At 39.6% G+C, this 26,123-nt stretch overlaps 1 protein-coding gene across 3 annotated transcripts in view; it reads right to left on the bottom strand.

The window, feature by feature from the left end:
• Nucleotides 1-26,123, bottom strand: part of UBR1 (ubiquitin protein ligase E3 component n-recognin 1) — a 133,323-nt gene that overhangs the window by 91,441 nt on the left and 15,759 nt on the right. For all 3 annotated transcript variants that reach the window (XM_084902813.1, XM_084902814.1, XM_084902815.1), the window contains 7 exons: nucleotides 15,463-15,573; nucleotides 10,274-10,404; nucleotides 5,641-5,779; nucleotides 4,378-4,440; nucleotides 4,013-4,136; nucleotides 3,617-3,724; nucleotides 2,886-2,974 (listed from right to left, as the gene is read on the bottom strand). In XM_084902813.1, the coding sequence (XP_084758939.1) occupies nucleotides 2,886-2,974; nucleotides 3,617-3,724; nucleotides 4,013-4,136; nucleotides 4,378-4,440; nucleotides 5,641-5,779; nucleotides 10,274-10,404; nucleotides 15,463-15,573 (765 nt within the window). The remainder of the gene's footprint in view (nucleotides 1-2,885; nucleotides 2,975-3,616; nucleotides 3,725-4,012; nucleotides 4,137-4,377; nucleotides 4,441-5,640; nucleotides 5,780-10,273; nucleotides 10,405-15,462; nucleotides 15,574-26,123) is intronic.

The raw sequence follows: 26,123 nt of genomic DNA, 5'->3' as shown, positions 1-26,123 counted from the left end.
CAAGTATTAAAATTCCTATTTCTTGATGAGAGATAATATGGTCAACAAAAATATATTAGAAAGAAAATAATGAACAAGAGACCAAACATGAATTCAACTGCCCAATCTCACAGAGTTGGAAGTGAGAACTATATATATATAAAAAAAAAAAAAAATGCAGCCCTTGCTGGTATGATAAGGTGGTTAGAGCATCATCAGCCCACTCACCAAAAGGTGGTGGGTTTAATTCCTGGTCAAGTATTCAATCCCTGGGGCATGTGCAAGAGGCAACCAATCGATGCATCTCTCTCACATCTCTCCTACCCCTCCTACCCTTCCTCCTAATTTCTCCAAAAATCAATGGAAAAAGTATCTTCTGGTGAGGCTTAAAATAAATAAGTAAATAAACAAATAAATATTAAAAACAAACAAACAACAAAATGCACAAAACACACAAACACAGGTAAAATATCACAGAGAACAGCAATGGTGCAGTATATCATTCCTCCAAATAAGACCTGGGGCAGTCGCTAGCAAATTCTATCCCAATGGTATAGGGCAGTGGTTGGCAAACCAAGGCTCGAGAGCATATGCGGCTCTTTGGCCCCTTGAATGTGGCTCTTCCACAAAATACCACATGCAGGTGCACACGTACATAGCGATTGAAACTTCGTGGCCCATACGCAGAAGTCAGTTTTCGGCCTGAGTGAGTCTATTTTGAAGAAATAGTGTTAGAAAACTCAAAGGGCCAAAGAGCCACATGTGGCTCGAAAGCTGCCATTTGCCAACCATTGGTATAGGGCATGGGCTATATTTCAAGTACTTACAAACTGATATGAACCAGAAAACTAACCAATCAGATTCAATCTAGCCTTAAATAGAATGGATGCTGGCTGTACATAATTTCTTATCCATACTGGTGCATACCAGCTGAAAATAAACCCTAATATACTGAGACCACAAATAATAATACATTCAATTATGTATCAAGCATAGTATTAGATCCTTAATCTACATATTTAATTTTATCCATTAGAATTCCCATAGATTTTAAGAGGTACCCACTGCATACAAAAAATATCATCTCAGTAAAGAGAACTGATTTTGTATAAGAAAATAATTTCCTTTCAGATTACACATATGGTTCAATATTGTATCTCTAAAGAATTTTAGAAAAATAGAGTTGACAACCTGAGTTGTCATCACCTTTCAAGAAACCAAATGTCTTAGTTACTTTTAACAATCTACTTCTAAAATTCAGGAAGTGAGGGATCTTACCCTATAGTATCGTTTGCCTTTAACAATCATTATTTCACTTTCTGTTTCCAGTTCTATCCTGGGTCCTATCTCTGCCCTATTTTAAGTGTTACAGAACTGCCTGCAATTCAATATCAGAGGAACCTAACAAGTATTTACTAGACACCTTACATAAGGCAAAACAGAACTCTTGCCCATGTAATTCCTGCCTCCCTTTAGCATTTTTTAAAAACATCCTCCTAATACAGTAATATGCAAATGCTCATTATACACTCACGCTGTCACGACTCAGACACCTCAACCCTGGGAAGAGAGGAATGGGGATCAGTCAGGCATAAATGAGCTCGTGATAGAGGAATGGGAATAGAGACCAGCCAGGCTGCAGAGGAACAAGCTGCCCGACCTGTGGTCCCAGGCGCCAGGAGCTATGCCTGCGGCCTGGGAGAGGGACAAGCCACCCACCCTGTGGTCCTGGGCACCAGTAGCTGTGCCTGTGCCTGCAGCCCAGCCCAGGAGAGGGACAAGCTGTGTGCCCCACAGTCCTGGGCACCAGTGGCTGTGGCTGTGGCTGTGGCCCAGGAGAGGAACAGACGCACGCCCTGGGGTCCCAGGTGCCTTCGGCTGTAGCCCAGGCGAAGCCACCCACCCATAGTCTACTGCAGCTGCAGCCAGCCTGGGCAAAGCCGGCCTGGGTCATGGGTGGACAGCCAGAGGGAGGAAAGCCCGGGTCCTGGGTGCCTGCAACCAGCCAGAGGAGGGAATCCTAAGTCCTGGGTGTGGGGAAAGGCAGAGGCAGTTAGGGGTGATCAGGATGGTAGGGGAGCAGTTAGGGGTGATCAGGCAGGCAGGCAGAGGTGGTTAGGGGCGATCAGGCAGGCAGGTACGTAGAGAGGTTGGAGTGATCAGGCAGGCAAGTGGTTAGGAGCCAGAGGTCCCGGACTGTGAGAGGCAGTCGGACATCCCCTGAGGGCTCCTGAATTTGAGAGCATGCAGGCCAGACTGAGGAACACACTCCCCTTGCATGAATTTCATGCACTGGGCCTCTAGTAAGTATGTGTATGTATATGTGTACAAATATACATACACATACTAACACATATATACATATATATATATGTAAATTTATTTCAGAGAGGAAGGAACAGGGAGAGATAGAAACATCAATGATGAGAAAGAATCATTGATTGGCTGCCTCCTGCACATCCCCTACTTGGGATGGAGCCTGCAACCTGGGCATATGTCCTTGACCAGAATCGAACCTGGGACCCCTACATCTGCAGGTTGATGCTCCATCCACTGAGCCAAACTTGCCAGGGCACTTTAGCTTTCTTATATGTTCCTTTTCCCTGCTACGACTTTCAACTAGTCGCATCTATTATTATATTAACAGGCAAATGATTAGGAAGGATGAATGAATGTGATAACTTTCTATTGTTCTGTCTCAGCAAATAATAGGTCATTTCTCACCTTTCTCCTCTCCCAAAATACTGTTTCCATACTAACAAATGTGGGGAAAAAAAATGTTTGACAAAGAAATGAATCATAAAATTAAATTCTGGATTCATAATTATCCCATTTGTTTCTATTACTTCATTATAAAAATGTTTTCTATTTCTATTTATTGATATCTATTTATAAAGAGCAATTACCTTTACAAATTCCATAGCAAAGAATTTTTTGTATTCCATCTCCATAAAAAAACTGCTGAAGATCAATTCGTGAAGGATCTTACGGGCACCTATAAATCATTTTGGGGGGAAGTGGGGTAGTATCACCAAGGCAAAAGAAACATTCCAGCTATTAGAAGTGGCAAAATATTATAAAATGATTTCACATGCTAGTAGACCTTAAGGACTTAAATATGAGTAGCATTATCACATTAATGTTTAATAGATAGAATTAAAAATATATACATATGGCCTTTCTCCTCTTTTTCTGTAGTCTTCTCACTACTTTATCCTACTTCATTCTACCTCTCCCAACATTCCTCCATTCTTTTTCATTCTATTTCACTCAAAACTACTCTTACTCTTTATTCTTCCCTTTTCCATCCCCTTTAGCTTTTCTCTCTTACCCTTCACTTTTTGTTCTTTGTTTAGAATTATAAAAATGAATATTAGTACAGCTTTAATAATGGCACTACATACATATACATACTTCTTTTACTCATCCTGATTAAATGAAAAGGCACTATAATTAAAAGGAAGTATCCCCCAGTTTCAACACAGAAGAATACATATTGATTGGTTGATCTTACTTTAACTTTTATCTTAGAAACCAAGATCATTGATATTAGTAAACAACGCAGATCAGAGCTCTACTTTAAGGTCATAATCTTCCTTTGCTTCACAGCAAACAGCATAAGCAAAGATCCACCTACCTTTATAAAGCTTTGCATCCCAAAGCATTAACCTGCTTATGAGACAGGGATTCTCAGAGCCAGGTTCTTCTCTAAGGCATGCTTGGCAAAAGATCTGTCTAAAATCACCTACAAAAAAAAGCCATCACATAGTATTTATTCTTATAACATTTCTCCCAAAAGTATGTTTCCTATAGCATGTGAAAAAATTAACATTAATCTTCGAACATTTGATAACAAGGACAATTCTGTCAACATCATAGAATCAAGAGCCAATAAAATATTATTTACAGTATTTGAAATGTATTTCTGAAAATTAATCAGAATATATTAAAAAAATAAATTTTATTTTATACTTAATACTTTTAATTTGTAGCTATTTAAAAAAAACAACACAGGATTAGACTATATACTTACTTGAATAGCTCATAATTTTGTTCATCCAGGAGCCAAGACGTAAAGCAAATTTCTGATGAGCCATAACATCAGAGTGTAATACTTCTACATGAAGTGGATGTTGAGAGACATTTTCTGAATGACTCTACAAATAAAAGGAATATAAAAAAACACACCTAGTTTTAAAAGTTTTGTCTTAACTAAGTAATCTATTCTTTAAAAAAGAAATTACATGACCATTGCAGTTCAAAATCTCTGAGTCCAAAGGCATCAACCCTAACTTTACTTAGGAAGCAAAACCCATTTAAAAAAGATAGTTGTTTAACTTGGGTTCTTATAATGTGCATTCCTCTTACATTCTCTTTGTCCCTAATTCAGAAAATTACCTTTATATCTTCTTTTGCTTCCTGGCAAGCAGCAAAAGCACCAGCTTTAACAGCCCGACGACCCTAATAATAGACAATCATGAGAATTAAATAGCAGAATGACAATCCAATCAATTAATAATATAGAGCCCAAAAACCTAATGAGTTCTTAATTATTAATCATTAGTCGACTGCCTAAAAGTTAAAAGATGAAAGATAATCACAAATGTTTAACACCTTTGGGTAGTTCCAGAACTTTTATATCACTAGTAGAGAATTTCTATACTTTAAGATTTTACATTTCCTGCCTAGCATGATGTCAGTTCTTTACTTTTTGTAGTGTACTCTATTTTTATAATAACTGAGGTTTACTAAACTCCTGCTATCTGCTTTAAATACTTCTCATGCATAGCCCCAGCTGCTTTGGGTCAGTGGCGAACACTGGCCGGCAGACTGAAGGGTTCCAGGTTTGATTTTGGTCAAGGGCACATGCCTGGGTTGTGGGATTGATCCCCAGAAGGGGACGTGCAGGAAGCAGCCAATAGATTCTCTCTCATGACTAATGTTTCTTATCTCTCTCCCCTTCTCCCTTCCTCTCTGAAATCAATAAAAATAAATAAATAAATAAATAAATAAATAAATAAATAAATACTTCTCATGAATGAACTCGAAGTTCCTCAGCATGTGTTGATAACACACGTAAGGTCCACTAGTGGGTCAGAGGTGTGGCCAGGATGTTGTTTCCTCAAGCCCCAGAATCACTACACTAATTACTAATGCCATGCTGCTTCTTTCACTATATTATACTCCTCTCTAGGGCAGGATTGTGTTAAATAGTCTTTCTATACACTTAAGGAACTCATTACTTTGGATGGAAATGAAATAAAAGCTGAGCCATAAATCAATATTACTCTAAAAATAGTTTTAATGAATGTTAAAAACGTAGAAATTATCCACTTTTAATAATTCACACACTTATTCATTCATTCTATAAAAATTACAGACTGAAGTTGAGCCAACATTCTATACTCTGCCAAATACATTCAGCCACCTTTCTAATTACTTAAGACTAAAAGAGGACAGTCATAGTTATCTAAAACTATGATACACACGTAGAAAAATCAAGTTTTAACCAGTTTGTGTAGGATATAAGAAATGGGTGAAGAAGATGGTTGTACCTAACACAATACTAAAGCACTTGGCAAAGGGGCAAAGGCTCAGTCAACACCTAACTTCCAGGAACTGATATAAGGCAGTACAATAATTCAAATGAAGCTCACAAACCTCTTTGTCTATGGCAGTGGTATGCAACTGGGCCTCTGCAAGCTCACAGTCAAGAGCTCTTTGTAGACTGTATATGACATGGTCATATGAATGGTGCTCGTCATTAAAAAGGACACAATAGTATCTTTCATTTTTCTCCCTGTTTAAAAAAGAAGATAAGCATTCAGATATTACAACAAATAAAAAAAGGAAAATATGAAAAATAAGCTAAAATAACATATGACATCTGTACCAAAGCAGCATTGTGTAAGTTCTTACATATGAGAAAATACCACAATAATACTCATATAGGAAATTATTTTACTAGTACGGTACTGTGGAATTTTAAAAACCCTAATAAAAGTATTACCTTTTCCAGAACTTTTCCCCAACTTTTTTTTTTTTTTTATCACTTCCAAATACAGATGATTATTGTCAGTTTATTTATTTTTTTACTTAAAATATATTTTTATTGATTTCAGAGAGGAAGGGAGAGGGAGAGATAGAAACATCAACGAGAATCATTGATTGGCTGCTTCCTGTATGCCCCCTACTGGGGACCGAGCCTGCAACCTGGGCATATGCCCTGACTGGGAATTTAACCATGACCTCTTGGTTCATAGGTCAATGCTCAACCACTGAGCCATCATGGCAGGGTGTAGATTATTATTGTCAGTTTAGTGGCAGGAACACAATGAAAGAGGAAGGGAGAGGGAGAGATAGAAACATCAATGATGAGAAAGCATCATTGACTGGCTACTTCGTATACACATCCACTTGGGATTGAGCCCGCCATCCTGGCATTTGCCTGACGGGGAATCAAACCCTATCTCCAGGTTCTGGGGTTGACACTCAACCACTGAGCCACAATGGCAGGTCTATCAAACATTTTTTAATCTTAAAGACCTGGGCTAAAGGGAGACACTTTGCTTAAGTCCCTACCTTTGTTCACAACCTCCTAGGAACCTGGAAGTTGGTCCAGGCCAGTATCATGGTTTTAATACCACTCTTAACTCTTGCTAACTTCTCATCTTGACAAAGGAAAAAAGACCCCAGACTCAGAACCTTCAAGCAAGCAATAATAGTAACATTTAGTTTTTATTAAATTTATTTTTGTTTTACCTTATATTTCTGGTTTTACAGTGCATTTAAGTTTTTATAAGTATAAATTTAAAGTGTAGGCATTACCATTTGATTGAGTAAGAGACCTTATAGACATTTGGGTGGCTTAGGCTTTTAATCTTGTTGAGATGACAATACCTCTTACATCACTAAGAAGAGTATAATGTCTACATTTAAGACTGGTGTGAGGATCTTATAAAATGTGAGAACAGTTGTCATGGGCTACACAAATTTAGATATTATCAGTTTTCAACAGTTTATATAATACTAGAGGCCCAGTGTATGAAATTCGTGCATGGAGGGGAGGAAGTTTCCCTCAGCCCAGCCTGCACCCTCTCCAATAGGGGACCACTTTGGGGATGTCCGACCCCGGGTTTAGGCCCAATCCCTGTGGGTTTGGGCCTAAACCGGCAGTTGGACCCCCCTCTCACAATTTGTGAACGCTGGCTCCTAACCACTCACCTGCCTGCTTACCTGATTATCCCTAACCCCTCTGCCTGCCTGCCTGATTGCCCCTACCCTCTCTGCCTGCCTGCCTGATCACCCCTAACTGCCCTCCCCTGCCAACCTGATCTCACCCCCAACTGCTCTCCCCTACTGGCCTGATCTCAACCTCAACTGCCTCTGCCTGCCTGATCACCCCAACTGCCCTCCTCTGCTGTCCTGATCTCACCTCAACTGCCTTCTCCTGCCAGACTGGTTGCCCCCAACAGCCCTCCCCTGCCAGCCTGATTTCGCTTCTAACTGCTCTCCCCTGCTTGCCTGATCACCCCTAACTGCCTCTGTTTGCCTGATCTCGCCCCTAACTGCCCTCCTCTGCTGGCCAATTTGGTTCTGATAGGTCAGTTTCTATGCCAGGCAGTGTCAAAAGCTCCACCTCCTAGGCAGCAATTGGCTCCTTACATTCAACCAGATTTGGTTCTGATTGGTCAGTTTCTATGCTAGTCAGCATCTTTGGGCCTATCAACAGGGACTAATCAGAAAGGCGGGGTTGATCAGCAGTCCCAGTGGAGGCAGGGAGAGAAATGGAAGTAAGGCTGTTGGCCAGGCCAGGAGAGAAAGAGAGGCAAGTTCCGATCAACAGCTGCCAAAGAGGCTACGGATCAGATCCTGCCTCTCTCTCTATGCAGGCCTCTCTCTGGGCCTGATCTGCAACCCCAGTGCTGGGTCAGGGTGCTGGCAGTCGCCCCAGTCAGTACTGGGTTGCCATGGCAACTCAGCACTGACTTCTGGTCTGGTTAAGCCTGGCTTTTTATTATATAGATGCTTTACAATGCACTCAGTTATTGATCCTCATAACTCTAAAGAGGAAGATTTTCTTGGGTCTCTTATAGCTTAGAATACGGAAGCTCAAAAGGATTTCTTCATGGTCACAATGCCAATAAGCAGTGAGAAGGATAGAACTCAGATCTGTGAATCTGAAGTCCAATGCTGCCTTCATACACATCCACACTCAAACAATTCTCCCCTTTTAGGCAGGCAGATTGCTAACTAGTATTTTGTTGACCAACACAATTCTTTTTCTTTCTTTTTTTCTTTCTTTCTTTCTTTCTTTCTTTCTTTTTTTTTTTTTTTTAATTTTTGTGAGTTTATTTGAGCCAAACTGTCGACATATGCCAGGAAGCAGAACCTCAATGGATTGAGATAATGCTCCGAAGAATGGCAGGGTTACATTTCTATTTATACACTGAAATCAAAGGAGGGACATAGGTGGGTTACATGAAATTCATTGGTGATGGAGTAAGGAGGCGGGAGAAAGCAAAGCGGTGGGAAACTTCTGGGACTGGATAAAAAGTAAAATGATGGACATGTACTAAGGTGAGTGCAGGAACAATTAACATGATAAGAAGGAATTTGAGGCATCTGTCCTAACGCCCACCACATTTGGTTGTGCCCCAGGGGCTCCAGAAAAAGGGAAGTTACAAGTTACCCAGACATCTCATAGACAGATATGCTATCTTAGAGGCAAAAAGGCAAATGGGCTCAGTAAAGAAGATCTGAGTTGATCTTTGTCAGATGAAATATCTGGGACATGACTACCCACTATAACCTGTTTGTAGTTAGATGTTTAATTTTCAAACCATCTTTTGTGGTTATTTTAGGTCTCTGAGTTTGCAAGACTGCCACTCAGGCCTTCCCTGAGCTTGACAGGTTAGCAGATCAACACAATTCTTAAGTGTGTTTAACTGATGCTATCACATATTTGAAATTAAAACCTTTGTGGACATAATCTCTGATGACCTGTATTTTTCCTAGCAGTTTATGGGCCCAGCAGGAGTAAAATAGTATGTTTACTGTCTCTATAAACTTAAATTCTTAATTTTCTCTCCTAAAATAAAATAAACCATAAAACCTAGTAAATTCAAAGAAGAAGAATATATTTGTGATTAGAATTACCCACAAGGCCCATATTATATCTTCATATCAGGTCTAGAATCCCCTTTTGCACTTGTAAGTTAAGAGCAAATATTATATTCTCAGAAAACTTATTTATGGCTATTTCTGGAATTCTTGGATTTGAGGCTTAAAGATGTTAAATAGCTACAACTGAAATAATCCTAGATACTGAAGAACAGGGGAAAGGGCCAATTCCTAATTCTTGACATCAAACTTTTTATTGTTGTGGTTGTGTGTTTTTAAAAATATATATTGTATTAATTTTTTACAAAGAAGAAGGGAAAGAGAAAGAAACATCGATGAGAAACATCGATCAGCTGCCTCTTGCATACCTCCTACCAGAGATGTGCCTGCAACCAAGGCACATGCCCTTGACCGGAATCGAACCTGGACCTTTCAGTCCGCAGGCAGATGCTCTATCTACTGAGCCAAACCGGTTAGGGCTGTTGTTTGTTTTTTAAATGTACAACAACCCAAGTGAGGAACACATTGAGAGAGGAAAGGAGAAGAAGAGAGAGATAGAAACATCAATCAATGATAGGAGGAAATCACTGATTGGCTACCTCTTGCACTCCCCCTCCCCACAATTTGGGCATGTGCCCTGACTGAGAATCAAACCATTAACTCCAGGTTCAAGGGTTGATACTCAACCACTAGTCCACACTGGCTGGGTTATCAAACATTTTTTAATCTTAAAGACCTGGGCTAAAGGGAGAGACACTGTGCCCAAGTCCCTACCTTTGCTCACAAACCTCCTGGGAGCCTGGAAGTTGGTCCAGGCCAGTATCAAACTGGGCAATTTACTTCCCTACTGGGATAAGTGGCTGCTAGGGACTTATAAAATCATTTAGAACATGACCCCACAAATAGTTGTGTGTTTGTTTGTTTGTTTTTTGTAAAAGTCAGAAGATCCTGACTAGGCTCTTCTTTTTAGCTTAACTTCTGTTAAGGTCTAGCAAAACATCTCATATAAATGGACATTTTGGAAGTATTCCCAAAAGATAATTCTCTATAAAATTTGCATAATGGTAATAAGTTAAGCAGTAAATAACAAAAACATTTTTCCAACACTTACTTTGCAATATAAATGACAATCACTAAAACTTTCAAAATAGCTTTTGAAAAATTTTCTCACCTTATTTGGAGTTCAGAAGGCAGTTCTTTTTCCTCTTCCCATATAGTCATTTCTACAATGTATTTTATCACTGAAGGGAACATTTTCCTGGCTTGGGCAATTACCTCCTCATTTAGTGAACAACGTAAATTCTGTAAGCAGAGAAAAACACACTACCAACATTGTATACAAATAAAATGGATAAAGAAGATATTGTTTTTAATTTATAACAATTATGTATATTTGTGTGTTTTTTTAATTTTTAAATTGATATTTTTATTTATTTATTTATTTATTTATTTATTTATTTATTTATTTATTTTTAGAGAAAGGAAGAGGGAGAAAGAGAAAAACATCAATGAAAGCAAAACGTCAATTAGCTAACTGCTTCCTGCATACCCCTTACTGAGGACTGAGCCCAAAACCTGGGCATGTGCCCTGACTGGGAATTTAAGCTACAAATTTTTAGTGCATGGGATGACACCAAACCAAGTGAGCCACAGCAGCCAGGGCTATAATAATCTTATCTAATAAAAGAGTAATATACAAATTAACCATCACTCTGTTACACCCATAAGCCACGCCCATCATCCAATTAGGAGTGAATATGTAAATAAACCCAACCAAAATGGCTACAGCCACAGAGAGCAGGAGGGAGGCTTGGGTTTCCCCAGCAATGAGTAAGCCAAGCTTTCGGCCAACCCTTGCCAGCCTAGGCCTACACTCAAGGTAACAAAGTTTCAATGATAGAAGATACATAAATCCAAACAGAAATGGTGGCAGCCACGGAGTTGGAGAGAGCAGGATCCTAGGATTGACCCTGGCAATGGAGGAAGCCAAGCTTTCAGCACACCCTGGCTGACCCAGGCCTCCACTTAAGGCTATAAAGTTTCAATTATAGAAGATACATAAACCCAAACAGAAATGCCTGCAGGCCATGGAGCAAGCAGGAGACTTGAACCCACCCCAGGCTACAAAGTTTCAATTATAGAAGATACATAATTACCAACAGAAATGGCTGTCACTATGGTGCAAGCAGAAGGCTTGGCTCCGATCCAGGCTACAAAGTTTCTATTGTAGAAGATAAGTAAACCCCAGATACCAGGGCCTCCGCTTGGATCACCAGGGGGCGTGGCCGACCTGTAAACAACAGCTGGCCCCTCACCCAATCCACCCCATGCCCCAAGGGAACACCCAACCTGATAGAGGACATCCTTCAGGGCAAACCAGCAGGCCCCCACCTGAGCACCAGGCCTTTATCCTATCTAATAAAAGAGTAATATGCAGATTGACCATCACTCCAACACACAAGATCCTGCCCCCATGTGAACACAAGATGGCCACAAGATGGCCAGCAGGGGAGGGCAGTTGGGAGGGACCAGGCCTGCAAGGGAGGGAAGTTGGGATTGATCAAGCCTGCAGGGGAGGGCAGTTAGGGGTGACCAGGCCAACAGAGGAGAGAAGTTGGGGGCAATTGGGCCTTAATGGAAGGGCAGATGGGGGAAACCCAGGCCTGCAGGGGAAAGCAGTTGTGGGGGGGAATTTAGGGAGGACTAGGCCTACAGGGGAGGGCAGTTAGGGGTGGCCAGGCTGGCAGGGCAGGAGGGCAGTTAGGGGCAAACAGCAGGGGAGCAGTTAGGCATCAATCAGGCTGGCAGGAGAGTGATCAGGCTGGCAGACAGAAGCAGCTGGGGCAATCAAGAAGGCAGGCAGGTGAGCAGTTGGGAGCCAGCAGTCCTGGATTGTGAGATGTATGTCCGACGGCCCATTTAGGCACTATCCCACATAGATTAGGTCTAAACGGGCAGTCGGACATCCCTTGAGGGGTCCCAGATTGGAGAGGGTGCAGGCTGGGCTAGGAGACATCCCCTCCCCATGCACAAATTTTGTGCACCGGGTCTCTAGTATGCTAATAATATGCTAAGGCCACTCAACCACTCTCACTGGCATGCACTGACCACCAAGGGCAGACACTCTGACCAGTAGGTTATCTTGCTGCTGGGGTCCAGCCGATCAGGACTGAGTGAGTTAGGCAGACACGCCCTAGAGCCCTCCTATGGGCCCTCCCAGCTGGCCAACCTCCGTGTTCCTTCCCCGGTCTGCACCCTCTCGCAATCCGGGACCCCTTAGGGGATGTCAGAGAGGCAGTTTCTGCCCGATCCCACTGGCCAGGCTGAGAAACCCCACTGGTGCACCAGGCCTCTAGTTTTTATATGATTATTTTATATCCTACTAGAGGCTGGGTGCATGAAATTCATGCATAGGGGTGGAGTATGTGTCCCTCAGCCCAGCCTGCACCTTCTCCAATCTGGGACCCCTTGAGGAATGTCCAGTGGGATTGGGCCTAAACAGGCAGTCGGACATCCCTCTCACAATCCAGGATTGCTGGCTCCCAACTGCTCACCTACCTGCCTGCCTGATTGCCCCTAACTGTTTCTGCCTGCCAGCCTGATCACCCCCAAACCACTCTCCTGCCAGCCTGATCAACACATAACTGCTCCCCTGCTAGCCCAATTGCCCCTAACTGCCCTCCCTGCCAGCCTGGTCGCCCCCAATTTTCCTACCCTGCAGGCCTGATCGCCCCTAACTGTCCTCCCCTTCAGGCCTGGTCAACCATAACTGCCCTCCCCAGCTGGCCTAGTTGCTCCCAACTGCCCTCCCCTGCATTCCTGGTTGCCCCTAATTGCCCTCCCCTATATTCCTGATCGCCCCCCACTGCGCTCTCTTGCAGGCCTGGTCCCTCACAACTGCCCTCCCCTGCTGGCCTGATAGCCCACAACTGTCCTCCCTTGCTGGCCATCTTGTGGTGGCCATCTTATGTGTTGGAATGACAGTCAATTTGCATATTACCTCTTTATTATATAGGAAAATCTTGCTGAACTGATTTATTAGTTCTAATTATTTTTTAATGGATTCCTTAGGATAGTCTATATATTTTATATAAATTATATCATATGTAAATAGAGCTAGTTTTACTTCTTCCTTTCCAATATGTTTGCCTTTTATTTCTTTTTCTTGACAAACTGCCGTGGCTAGAACCTCAAGTACAATAATGAATAGATATATAGCAAGAACAGAATCTTGGTCTTCTTCCTGATGTTAGGGATACAGTATCCAGTATAATTACAGCTGTGAGTTTTTCCTAGATGCCCTCTATCAGATTGAGGAGGTTTCCTTCTATTAAGTTTTAAGTCTTTTTTATCATAAAAGTGTGTTGGAATTAGTTAAATGCTTTTGATGCATCTTTTGTGATCATATGGTTTTTTATTCTATTTATATGGTTTATTGCATTAACTGATTTTCAGGTGTTAAGCTATGTACTGCATTTTATATCAGATGATGCTCATTATGCCACATCAACCCACTATTAGCAATGATTCATGACTGGTTTCAGGAATGATAATATGATACCTCCATTGTAAAGTTTCATTTTTTTCTCTTATGACCAGCAAATAATCTATGAGATGACAATTTAGGACCATGTGAATATTGTTCCTTATCAACTCAAGTCTCAAGGGTTTTCACATCCATTAATGATCCTCACTTATCATATATTTCCTTAGGGCTTGCATAACGTTGCTTTTTCTTATTCTAGTATCCCTTTTCTACTAGCTAGTATTCGTCTAGAAAAAAAGAGCTTTGACTTAGCTGGTTTGGCTCAGTGGCTAGAGCATCGGCCTGCAGACTGAAGAGTCCTGGGTTCAATTCTGGTAAAGGTTACATGCCCCATTGTGGGTTTGATCCCCAGAAGGAGGCGTGCAGGAGGCTGCTGATCAATGATTCTGTCTCATCATTGATGTTTCTTTCTCTCTCTCTCTCTCTCTCTCTCTCTCTCTCTCCCCCTTCCTTTTTGAAATCAATAAAGATATATTTTAAAAAAAGAGCTTTGCCTCATCAACTGGAAATACTTGTTTACCATGAGACACAATTCCTACCAATTTTTAGAGTAAAGAATTGATACAATAATCACTACGACAGCAACAAACTTCATCTTTCTATTTATTTCTGTTTCTTATATATGTTTCATTAGGAACTCATGGATTTTTATATCTTCAATATGAGTTAACCAATTGTTATCATTATTTGTTATTATTTTTTGATGCTACAATTGTCCAACTCAGGTCAATGGAAGTCCTTTCAAGTTGTGTTCTTCTTTTGACATAAACCCATCCTTATAAGCTTATGTATTCCCTAAGGCCTGGAATCTAGTATTTTCACAGCAATCCCTGATTGCATTTAATGGAAAATGGGACTTAAAGGGATCAAATGTGGGCCCTGGGGTGTTTACTGCTTTAGGGTTATCTGGAACAGTTTAAAGCACATGTGTCAAACACAAGGCCCGCGGGCCAAATCCAGCCCGCCAGGCCTTGCAATGTGGCCCGCACCGCGCTGTCATCACTGCACTCCGCTGTCAGTTTATGACATTGTCAGTTTATGACTGTTCAGTAAACCATTCGGCCCGCGATTTAGGCTGGATTTTAGATTTTGGCCCCTTCTCTGATTGAGTTCGACACCCCTAGTTTAAAGAATACAAAAATCTTTATTCTTGAAGTTTTGAAAAGAATTCCTCTGTGAAACTATTTGAACATGGCATTTTTTAAAAAGTATTGTGACAATTTTCTGAATTTCTTCAAAGCTTACAAATAGTTCAAGTGTTCTATTTATTAATAAATTGGCATTTTATACTGTTTGATGAAGTAATCCATTTTCAAATGTATTTATTGTCATCTAAAGAGTTTTTTTATAATCCTTACAATTCCTCTTCTGCGATTGTATCATTATTTCCTCATTTCCCTTTATAATTATCTATATCTGTGTTGGCTCAATTCTTTTTTTCTAGATTAGGATGTATAGCAGATAATCAATTTGTTGACTTTTTTTTTTTTTAAGGAAAGTAATTATTAAATTTATGTGTCAGTTCTACTGTTTCCTAATTTGTTACATTTGGCTTCTAATAATAATTACTTACTTTGTTCTTTTAGTCTTAAATGTGTATTGTTCATTCTTATGAAATTGACTGCTTAACAAAAAGTATTCTGAGTTAACTTTTCATTACAAATTCACTATTAGGATTCTCAATGGAATTCAGTTTAACCCATACACAAAACATTTATTTCTATCTAATTTCAGCAAGCTTAAGGTAGTTAGCATTTTTTATTTAAAATTTTTATTTGGCTACATATTTAAAAAACAACAACTAATATTCTTACCTCTTTTGTAGTAGCTGCTGCTCCAGGTTCATGACTTATACAAAAAGGGCCAGTTTTCCATGCCTCTGTGTCTCCACAGTCACAAAATCCTCCTCCAGTAGAAGTATGCATCTAATAAGTGAAAAATGAGTTTGTCTTGATTTCAAAACATATTACAGGCACAACGTGCTTGGAAATTCCTGAAGCCCAGCTGCTCAGCCCTGCCTAACTCTGTCAGCTGCACTCAGATCCAGGCTTGAAGATGGCGACCGAACAGATGGACTTGTTCTGACCCCGGTCCCAAAACAGATAGAAGCAACATCTGAGTCGCTCAGGGAATGTTGATTAGCAGCTAAGGGGCAGCGGATCACTCTAGGAAGGTAAGGAAGTGTCCGCTGGACAGGTTTTCCTGACCAAGCGGCCAGCACTCCCGACTTCTCCCGGAGCTCGGGGCTCGGCGCAAAGGCGGCGCCACCCTACCTGGAAGGGAGCAGCTTCTCTGAGGCCTGGAAAACCCACAGCCGAGGAGTCCATCGAGCACCTGTGGCGCCCCGATCGGAGCAAGCGCGTGGATTCAAGGAAGCTCTTCAACCACCCACAGAAAGGTCAGAGTTTGCGTGGCTAGCCTGAGAGTTCAGGCTGCGGTAGCCCCATTGCTCCCGCGAGGCCCCGCCCCCAGTGCGGCCCTGAGCGCCACGGCCCCACCTATTGATATATTGTAGCACCAGAGCGCCGCGAGGCCCCGCCCCCAGTGCGGCCTGGAACGCCGCGGCCCCGCCTATATTGTAGCCCAGGAGAGTTGCGAGGGCCCGCCCCCAGAGAGAAAGAAGGCCAGAGCAACCAAAGTCTGGGAGGTCAAACTGGTAACACTGACACCTAAGGGCTGAACTACAAACAGCCTTTTTTTTTTTTTTTTTTCTTTTTTTTCTTTTAATTAATCAAAAATAAATGGACACAAATAACTAAGATATAGCCTACCTAAAATTAAGGACTACCTTACAAAACTGAGGTGCAGTGGAATGCTGGGAACAGCAAGACTCTCTGATCCAAGAACCAGGCATACCAAATACAATAACAGAGGAAGTGATTGAACACTACTGGACAATTTTAGGCTAATTATACTATTCTTTATTTTATTTTCATTTTTTACATTTTTTATTTAATTTTCATTTTTTACGTCTTTTACTTCAGAAACGATTTTTTTTCTTTTTTCCTTACTTGATTTTACCTTTTCAATTATTACATTTTTCGATCTCTATCATCACTATTACTACTGCTATTTTGCAATTTTTTTTTTTCTTTTCCTCTCCAGTACCATTTTACTTCGTCTTTATTTTACATTGGGAGTAACCTTCATTCTATTTTAATCTCTACTATAGCATCATTCAACCCTATCTCAATTCGACCTTTACCCCATCACTCTCTTACTAAACTTTAACCTTTTAGTCTCCAGTTTATCCTATCCCTTTCCGGCTTTAGTTTTTCCTCTATTCTTTCTGTATACCCTCTGCTAAAGCTCTCACTATACTCATAGACCTAAGTTCCAACCCCTGATACAAGTGTATAAATACCACTCTCTGCACTATATTAACTAGTTAAAAAAAAAAAAAAAAAAAAAAAAAACACAAAAAAACACAAAAAAACGGTTCTACTTTCTATCCTTTTCTCATTGTTTGAGTGAAGGTTGATTATTGTGAATATTTATGCTTTTCAGTGAAATTGTTATGCTTATTCCTGTGTTGTTATTGTTGCTTTGTATTTTTTTTTAAAATCCTCTGTTTTTGTTTGTTTCTTTGACTTCTGTATATCATAACCTTACTTAATAATAGTGGATATTGTATTGTAGTTTGTATTAATCTCCAAGTATTGTTACTGGCATTGGCTGGGCTCAGTGGTTGATCTATGGCAATTTTCTCCACATATATATAGTTTGTTTCCCATTTTTTTAGTTTGCTTCTTTTCTCTCTCTCTCTCTCTCTCTCTCTCTCTCTCTCTCTCTCTCTCTCTCTCTCCCTCTCCCTCTCTCTTCTTTTTCTCCCTGTTTTCTAACTTCATTTTGTCATTACTTTATTTCTTCTTTGACTTTTTTTTTTTTAATTTTTCTTTATTTTATTTTTACCTTCCTTCCTTCCTTCTCTCCTATACCCTAATTTGCCTATCGCTAGGGGTTACCTTTATTAGAGGTTATTAATATTGTAAATACATTCCTGTTAAGTGCCTCTCGTGTTGTACCTGGTAGTGTTGTATTTTGCACCTATAAATTAACGCAAGAGAAAGAACACCACATAACCAGACATCCTGAAAAGAGATACCATGGGAAGACAAAGAAACACCCCACAAATGAAAGAAAAGCAGGCATCACCAGAAAAGGAAGTAAACGAGCCAGAGGCAAGCAGCCTACCAGAGCAAGAGTTCAGAATAATGATTATAGGTTGGCTAAAAAGAATGGAAGAGAAATTTGACAATAACCAAGAAGAAATGAGGAAGAACCATCAGGAATTGAGGAAGAACCAAGAAGAAATGAAAAATGACATCGCTACCATGAAGAACTCAATAGAAAGCATCAAGAGTAGACTAGATGAAGCAGAGGACCGCATCAGTGAGCTAGAAGACAAGATGGAAAAAAATACCCAATTAGAGCAGCTTCTAGAAAAAAAGATTAAAAAGCAGGAGGAGAGCCTACGGGAGCTTTGGGACATTAAAAAACAAAATAATATTCGAATAATAGGGGTTCCAGAAGGAAAGGAAACTGAGGTAGACGTGGAAAAAGTATTTCAAGAAATAATGACAGAAAACTTTCCTGAGATAGAGAAGAAAAAACCCACACAAATCCAAGATGCTCGCAGAGTCCCAAGCAAAATGAATCCCAGAAGACAGACGCCAAGGCACATTATAATTAAAGTGGCAAACAACAACGACAAAGTAAGAATCTTAAAAGCAGCCAGAGAGAGACAGAAAGTTACTTACAAAGGAACCCCCATCAGACTAGCAACTGATTTCTCAACAGAAACATATCAGGCCAGAAGAGAATGGGATGAAATATACAAAGTCATGCAAAGGAAGGGTTTGAATCCAAGAATACTGTACCCAGCAAGACTATCAATCAAAATTGAAGGGGAAATCAGGAGCTTCACAGACAAAAAAAGACTGAAGGAATTTATCTCCACCAAACCAGCAATGCAAGAAATGCTAAAGGGTCTACTGTAAAAATAAAGAAATAGGAATTGAAGAAGGAACATGGGTATAGAATAAAAATGCCATCAAATGAGTACCTATCAATAATAACCTTAAATGTAAATGGATTAAATGCTCCAATCAAAAGACATAGGGTGTCAGATTGGATAAGAAAACAAGACCCTTACATCTGTTGCCTACAAGAAACCCACCTCAGAAAAAAAGATGCACACAGACTGAGGGTGAAGGGATGGAAAAAAGTTTTCCAGGCAAATGGAAAGGAAAGAAAAGCTGGGGTAGCAATACTTATATCTGACAAATTAGATCTCAGAATGAAGGACATAACAAGAGATAATGAAGGCCACTTCATAATACTAAAGGGTACAATCCAACAAGAAGAAATAACCTGGTAAATATATATGCACCCAATACAGGAGCACCCAAATACATAAAAAAAACTGCTGGAGGACATTAAGGGAGAGATTAATAGCAATACAATCATAGTAGGAGATTTTAATACCCCACTGTCACCCTTCGACAAATCATCTAAACAAAAAATCAGCAAAGAAATATCAATCCTAAACGACTCACTAGAGCAGATGGAATTAATTGACATCTTTAGAACATTCCACCCCAAAGCCACAGAATATACATTCTTCTCAAGTGCACATGGGACATTCTCAAAGATAGACCACATTTTGGGACATAGGCAAAGTCTCTTCAAATTCAAGAAGATAGAAATCATATCAAGCATCTTCTCAGATCATAGTGGCATAAAACTGGAAACTAATTACAATAAAAATAATCCAAAGAAATCAAACACATGGAGACTAAACAACATGCTATTAAACAAGGACTGGGTTACCAGAGAAATCAAGGAAGAAATTAAAAACATCCTGGCAACAAATGACAATGAAAACACAACAATCCAAAATCTATGGGACACAGCAAAAGCAGTTTTGAGAGGGAAGTTCATATCCTTACAAGCCTATTGCAAAAAACTAGAAAAAATGGTAACAGATGAACTAACTCTACAACTCAAAGAGTTAGAAAAAGAGCAACAAGAAAAGCCCAGTGTAAGCAGAAGGAAGGAAATAACAAAAATCAGAGCACAGATAAATGACATAGAGACCAAAGAAACAATACATAAGATCAACAAAACCAAGAGCTGGTTCTTCGAAAGGATAAACAAGATTGATGGACCTCTAGCCAGGCTAACCAAGAAACAAAGAGAGAGGACCCAAATAAACAAAATCAGAAATGAAAGAGGTGAAATAACAACAGACCCCACTGAAATACAACAGATTGTTACAAAATACTACGAACAACTCTATTCCAACAAACTAAACAACCTGGAGGAAATGGACATATTCCTAGAAAAATACAAACTGCCAAAACTCAATCAGGAAGAATCTAAAAATCTCAATAGACCAGTGACGTGGGAAGAAATTGAAACCGTCATCAAAAAGCTTCCAGCAAACAAAAGCCCAGGGCCAGATGGCTTCACAGGAGAGTTTTACCAAACATTCAAGGAAGAACTAAAACCTATCCTCCTCAGACTATTCCAAAAAATCCAAGAGGAAGGAAAACTTCCGAACTCCTTCTATGAAGCCAGCATCACCCTAATACCAAAACCAGATAAAGACAACTTAATGAAAGAGAATTACAGGCCAATATCCCTCATGAACATAGATGCCAAAATCCTCAACAAAATTCTAGCAAATCGACTCCAGAAGAACATCACAAAGATCATACACCATGACCAAGTAGGATTTATTCCAGGAATGCAAGGATGGTACAATATCCGCAAATCAATAAACGTGATACATCACATAAACAAATTGAAAGATAATAATCATATAGTCATATCAATTGACGCAGAAAAAGCATTTGACAAAATCCAACACCCTTTCCTGTTAAAAACTCTTAAAAAGGTGGGAGTACAAGGATCATACCTCAACATAATAAAAGCTATACATGATAAACCCACAGCCAACATTATACTCAATGGGCAAAAACTAAAACCATTCCCTCTAAGAACAGGAACAAGACAGGGATGCCCACTCTCGCCACTCCTGTTTGACATAGTTCTGGAAGTACTAGCCATTGCAATTAGACAAGAGGAGGAAATAAAAGGCATCCAAATTGGAAAAGAAGAAGTAAAGTTATCCTTATTTGCAGACGACATGATATTGTACATAAAAAACCCAAAAGACTCCATTAAAAAACTAATTGACTTAATAAATGAATTTGGCAACGTAGCAGGATATAAAATTAATGCCAAGAAATCCATGGCATTTCTATACACCAACAGTGAAACTACAGAAACAGAGGCTAAAAAAGCAATTCCATTCACCATCGCACCAAAAAAATTAAGATACCTAGGAATAAATTTAACTAAAGAAATAAAGGACCTATTTGCGGAAAACTACACGACACTGAAAAAACAGATAGAGGAAGATGTAAGGAGATGGAAGAACATACCATGTTCATGGATTGGTAGAATCAACATCATCAAAATGTCCATACTTCCTAAAGCAATCTATAGGTTCAATGCACTCCCCATTAAAATACCAACGACATATTTCACTGACCTAGAAAGAACTCTCCAAAAGTTCATTTGGAACAATAAAAGACCCCGAATAGCCACAGCAATTCTGAGAAAGAAGAGTAAAGTAGGAGGGATCTCAATACCAGACTTCAAACTATATTACAAAGCCACTGTTCTCAAAACAGCCTGGTACTGGCACAAGAACAGACAAATAGATCAATGGAATAGAATTGAGAACCCAGATATCAACCCAAATCACTATGCTCAATTAATATTTGACAAAGGAGGCACGAATATACAATGGAGTCAAGACAGTCTCTTCAATAAATGGTGTTGGGAAAATTGGACAGACACATGCAAAAGAATGAAACTAGATCACCAACTTACACCATTCACAAAGATAAACTCAAAATGGATACAGGACTTAAACATCAGACGGGAAACCATAAAAATACTAGAAGCATCCACAGGTAGCAAAATCTCAGACGTATGCCAAAATAACTTCTTCACTGATACTGCCCCTAGGGCAATGGAAGCTAAAGAGAAAATAAACAAATGGGACTACTTCAAATAAAAAGCTTTTTTACAGCAAAAGAAACCATCAATAAAACAACAAGAAAGCCCACGGTGTGGGAGATCATATTTGCAAATATTACCACTGATAAAGGTTTAATCTCCAACATTTACAGACAGCTTATACAACTAAATAAAAGGAAGATGAATGATCCAATTAAAAAATGGGCAATGGACCTAAACAGAATATTTTCAAAAGAAGACAGAAGGAAGGCCAAAAGGCACATGAAAACATGCTCAAAGTCACTAATTATCCGAGAGGTGCAAATCAAAACAACAATGCGGTACCATCTCACACCTGTCAGAATGGCCAACATCAACAAATCAACAAACGACAAGTGTTGGCGAGGTTGCGGAGAAAAAGGAACCCTCGTGCACTGCTGGTGGGAATGCAGACTGGTGCAACCACTGTGGAGAACAGTGTGGAGTTTCCTCAAAAAACTGAAAATGGAACTCCCATTTGACCCAGTAATCCCACTTCTAGGAATATATCCCAAGAAACTAGAAACACCAATCAGAAAGGATATATGCACCCCTATGTTCATAGCAGCACAATCTACAATAGCCAGAATTTGGAAACAGCCTAGGTGCCCGTCAGCAGATGATTGGTTCCAAAAACTATGGTACATCTACACAATGGAATACTATGCTGCCATAAAGAAGAAGGAATTCTCATCATTTGTAGCAACCTGGATGGAATTGGAGAGCATCATGCTGAGTGAAATAAGCCAATCAACGAAAGAGAAATACCACATGACCTCACACATCGGTGGATGATAAAGATCTTTATAAACTGATGAACCAAGAGACAGATATAGAGAAAGTAAAGCAACAGGCAGACTGTCAAATTACAGTGGGGAGGGTAGGGATATCAGGGGGAGATAATAGATCAACAGAAGGACTTGTATAAATGCATATAAGTACAACCAATGGACATAAAACTATGGGGAGGGAGGGGATGTGTGAGAGGGAGGGAGTGGGGCAATAAAAAAAAAATCAAGAAAATATGTAAAAAATAAATAAATAAATAAAACTAAAAAAAAAACACATATTACAAAGCAAGGAAGAATGACACAGGTAACTCAAATAATAAATGTTCTATCTTAATTGTACTTCTATCTTAATTGTATTTAATGTAATGGAAACTGGATATATAAAAAACCTGAATACTAACCACAACAAAAATGGACCTTCAAACTTGATACATTTTTAAAATATGCTCTGATTTTAAATAATAGTTTTTAATTTTTGTACTAATGGAGAATAGATTGTGAAGTGTGCAAAAAATAATCTACACAATTCCCAGAATGCTTAAAAAATTAGATTTCTAACTAAACAGACATTTAAAAATAATTATAATGATACTTGTATTGTACTTAAGAAATGTAAAAAGTATTTTCATCTATTTGGTGTCTTACAGCAACTAAAATGGTTTACATTTTTCCTTTGAGAGTTCTAAGCCAGATAGAGAATGACAATGGCCTGATTTTGAATTCCCTGACTGGGAATCGAACCATGACCTCCTGGTTCATGGGTTGATGCTCAACAACTGAGCCACACTGGCTGGGTACCTAATGTTGTTCTTGAGTTGTTTGTGCTAACTTACATTCCCATTAAAAGGATATATTTCGGAGTTGATCACACTGGGTGAGTTTTTCTGTTACTCATGGGACCTTTCAGTGTGTCAGGGCACATGCCCAGGTTAAAGGCTCAATACCCAGTAGGGGCATGCAGGAGGGCAGCTGATCAATGATTCTCTCTCAGCATTGATGTTTGTATCCTTCTCTCCATCTCCTTTCCTTTCTCTGAAATCAATAAAAATATATTAAAAACAAAACATTAGGCAAAAATCTATCAAAATTTTAAATGCACATACTGTTCAATCCAGAAAATCTACCTCTAAGAATCTAGCCTTAAGCATTCTTGAATATATACACTGAACTATATGAAAATAAAGACATATGTACACTTCAATATTTGTTGATCAGTGGAAAACTGAAAACAATATAATTGTTTATTCAAAGTGGATGAGTTAAATATGTAATGATATATTCCCACAAAAAAAATATGCAGCAATTAAGGCAAGAATAGGGATGAAACACAAATATAAATATATCATTGTCATTTAGTAAATATAGAGACATACACAGGAACAGAACAGAGAAAAAGAACATTATTATATGTATCAACATAGAATTATACCCAGGATATACTGTTAAAAAGAAGTTGCAAAATAGAATATACAGTAGGATCCCATTTATACACACACACACACCTCTCTAAATATATAAATATATGTATGTCTGTGTGCATGTTTGTAAATACATGTTTGTAAATAAAAAAAGATCTGTAAGGATGTACAGTAAAGTGTGTTTAGTTTAACAAAGAAAATACATGGGGGTAGAAAGACAAATATAATTTTTATTTATATTCTTCTGTATTATTTGAAATTTTAAAGGTAAGTTTTATTATATTGCCTAGGTAAATAAATATTTTTGAATACTGTTGTGTTTCAAAGATAATCCTCCTATATAATAAAAGCCTAATATGCTAAGTATCCGATCGTCTGTTCAACTAATCAAAGCATATTATGCTAATGATATGCTAAGACAGCTCAACTGCTCACTTCGACAGGCACTGACCACCAGGGAGCAGTTGACCAGTTGACCAGTAGCTATGATTGTGCACTGACCACCAGAGGCAGATGCTCCAACTGGTAGGTTAGCTTGCTGCTGGGGTCCAGCCTATCAGGACTGAGCGAGATAGTCGGACACACCCTGGAGCCCTTCTGCAATCCCTTCCCGGTTGGCCAACCCCCCACAACCCTCCCCGGCCCCAATCGTGCACCTGTGGGGTCCCTTGGCCTGGTCTGTGCCGTCTTGCAATCCTGGACCCCTTGGGGGATGTCGGAGAACCCATTCCCGCCCAATCCCGCAGACCAGACTGGTGTGTGCGTGTGTGTATGTGTGCATGTGCGTGTGTATGGTGTGTGTGTGTGTATGGTGTGTGTGTGTGTATGGTGTGCGTGTGCGTGTGCGTGCGTGTGTGTGTGTGTGTGTGTGTGTGTGTATAATAAAAGCCTGAGTGGCCATTACAGTGGAACAACCAGAATGACTGGTTGCTGTGATGCGTACTTACCACGAGGGGGCAGACACTCAATGAGGAGCTGCCTCCTGGTAGTCAGTGCACTCCCATAGGTAGAGCACTGCTCAGCCAGAAGCCGAGTGCATGGCTGGCAAGCACAGTGGCAATGCTAAGGAGCAGCAAGCCGAACGGTAAGGAGCAGCGAGCAGGCCGGCAGTAGGGAGTGAGGGGTCCCAGATTGCAAGAGGCATGTCCATCTGCTGGATTAGTCCAGGACTCCTGAGGGTAGGCTGAGGGATTCCCCACCCCCCAGTGCATGAATTTTGTGCACCAGGCCTCTAGTATGTATATAAATTCTCATCATTTAAGATTATATCAGGCTGATGCTAAATTAGACCCAGATAGTTATTTTTATAATTAAATCTTAGGTATCATCAGGTCTGCCTATGATTTAGTGCTTTTGATCCTAACACTTTATTTCCACACATGTTTGTTGAAAGCCTCTAGGTCCCAAGTACAGGAGGCAACCAATTGATGTGTTTCTATAACATCGACATTCCTCTCTGTATTTCCCTCTCCCTAAAAAGCAATGGAAAAATGTCCTTGGGTGAGGATTTTTTTTAAATACATAAAAAGAAACATCAGTTATTATGTTTGTCTAAGCCCACAGTAAAGAACCAATACTATTACTTGAGAAGTATATTTTAGCTCAAAATTACAAGGTTATCTAAAAATGTAACAGGAAAGAAAAAGCCCTCAACCTCATTAATAATTAGGAAAATTAAATTAAGATCACAATGTGATACTATTATATAATCATCAGATTGGCTAAAATTGAAGACATCAAATCTTGCAAAAATGTGGAGCAATGGCAACTCTCATATACTGCTGCCATAAATTGGTATAACCACTTTGGAAAACAGTCTGATGTTAACCATTATGACTGAAAATTATATACTCTAGAACTCAGCAATTCTATTCCACATAAATAGCCCAGAAAAACTATTGTACGTATATATCAAAACGCACAAATAAGAATGTTCATAGCAGAATTGTTCATAATAACCACAAATTAGAAGCAATGTGCACTATCCATATACAGCAAAATAAGACAATATGGGTTACTGAGCATTATAAGGTCAATAGACAAATTACAGCTATACACATAATGCTGAATGAAAGAAGTCAACTCAAAAGGAAAAAGATACAGTATGACTCCACCTATATAAAGTTCAAAAACAGATAAAACTCGCCCTAACTGGTTTAGCTCAGTGGACAGAGTGTCAGCCTGGGGACTAAA

The sequence above is a fragment of the Pipistrellus hanaki genome, assembly GCF_964339955.1.
Source record: "Pipistrellus hanaki genome assembly, chromosome: 1".
NCBI classification, from domain to species: domain Eukaryota; kingdom Metazoa; phylum Chordata; class Mammalia; order Chiroptera; family Vespertilionidae; genus Pipistrellus; species Pipistrellus hanaki.
Note: the sequence above shows the minus strand (reverse complement) of the source record. Positions and strands in the feature narration are given on the sequence as shown.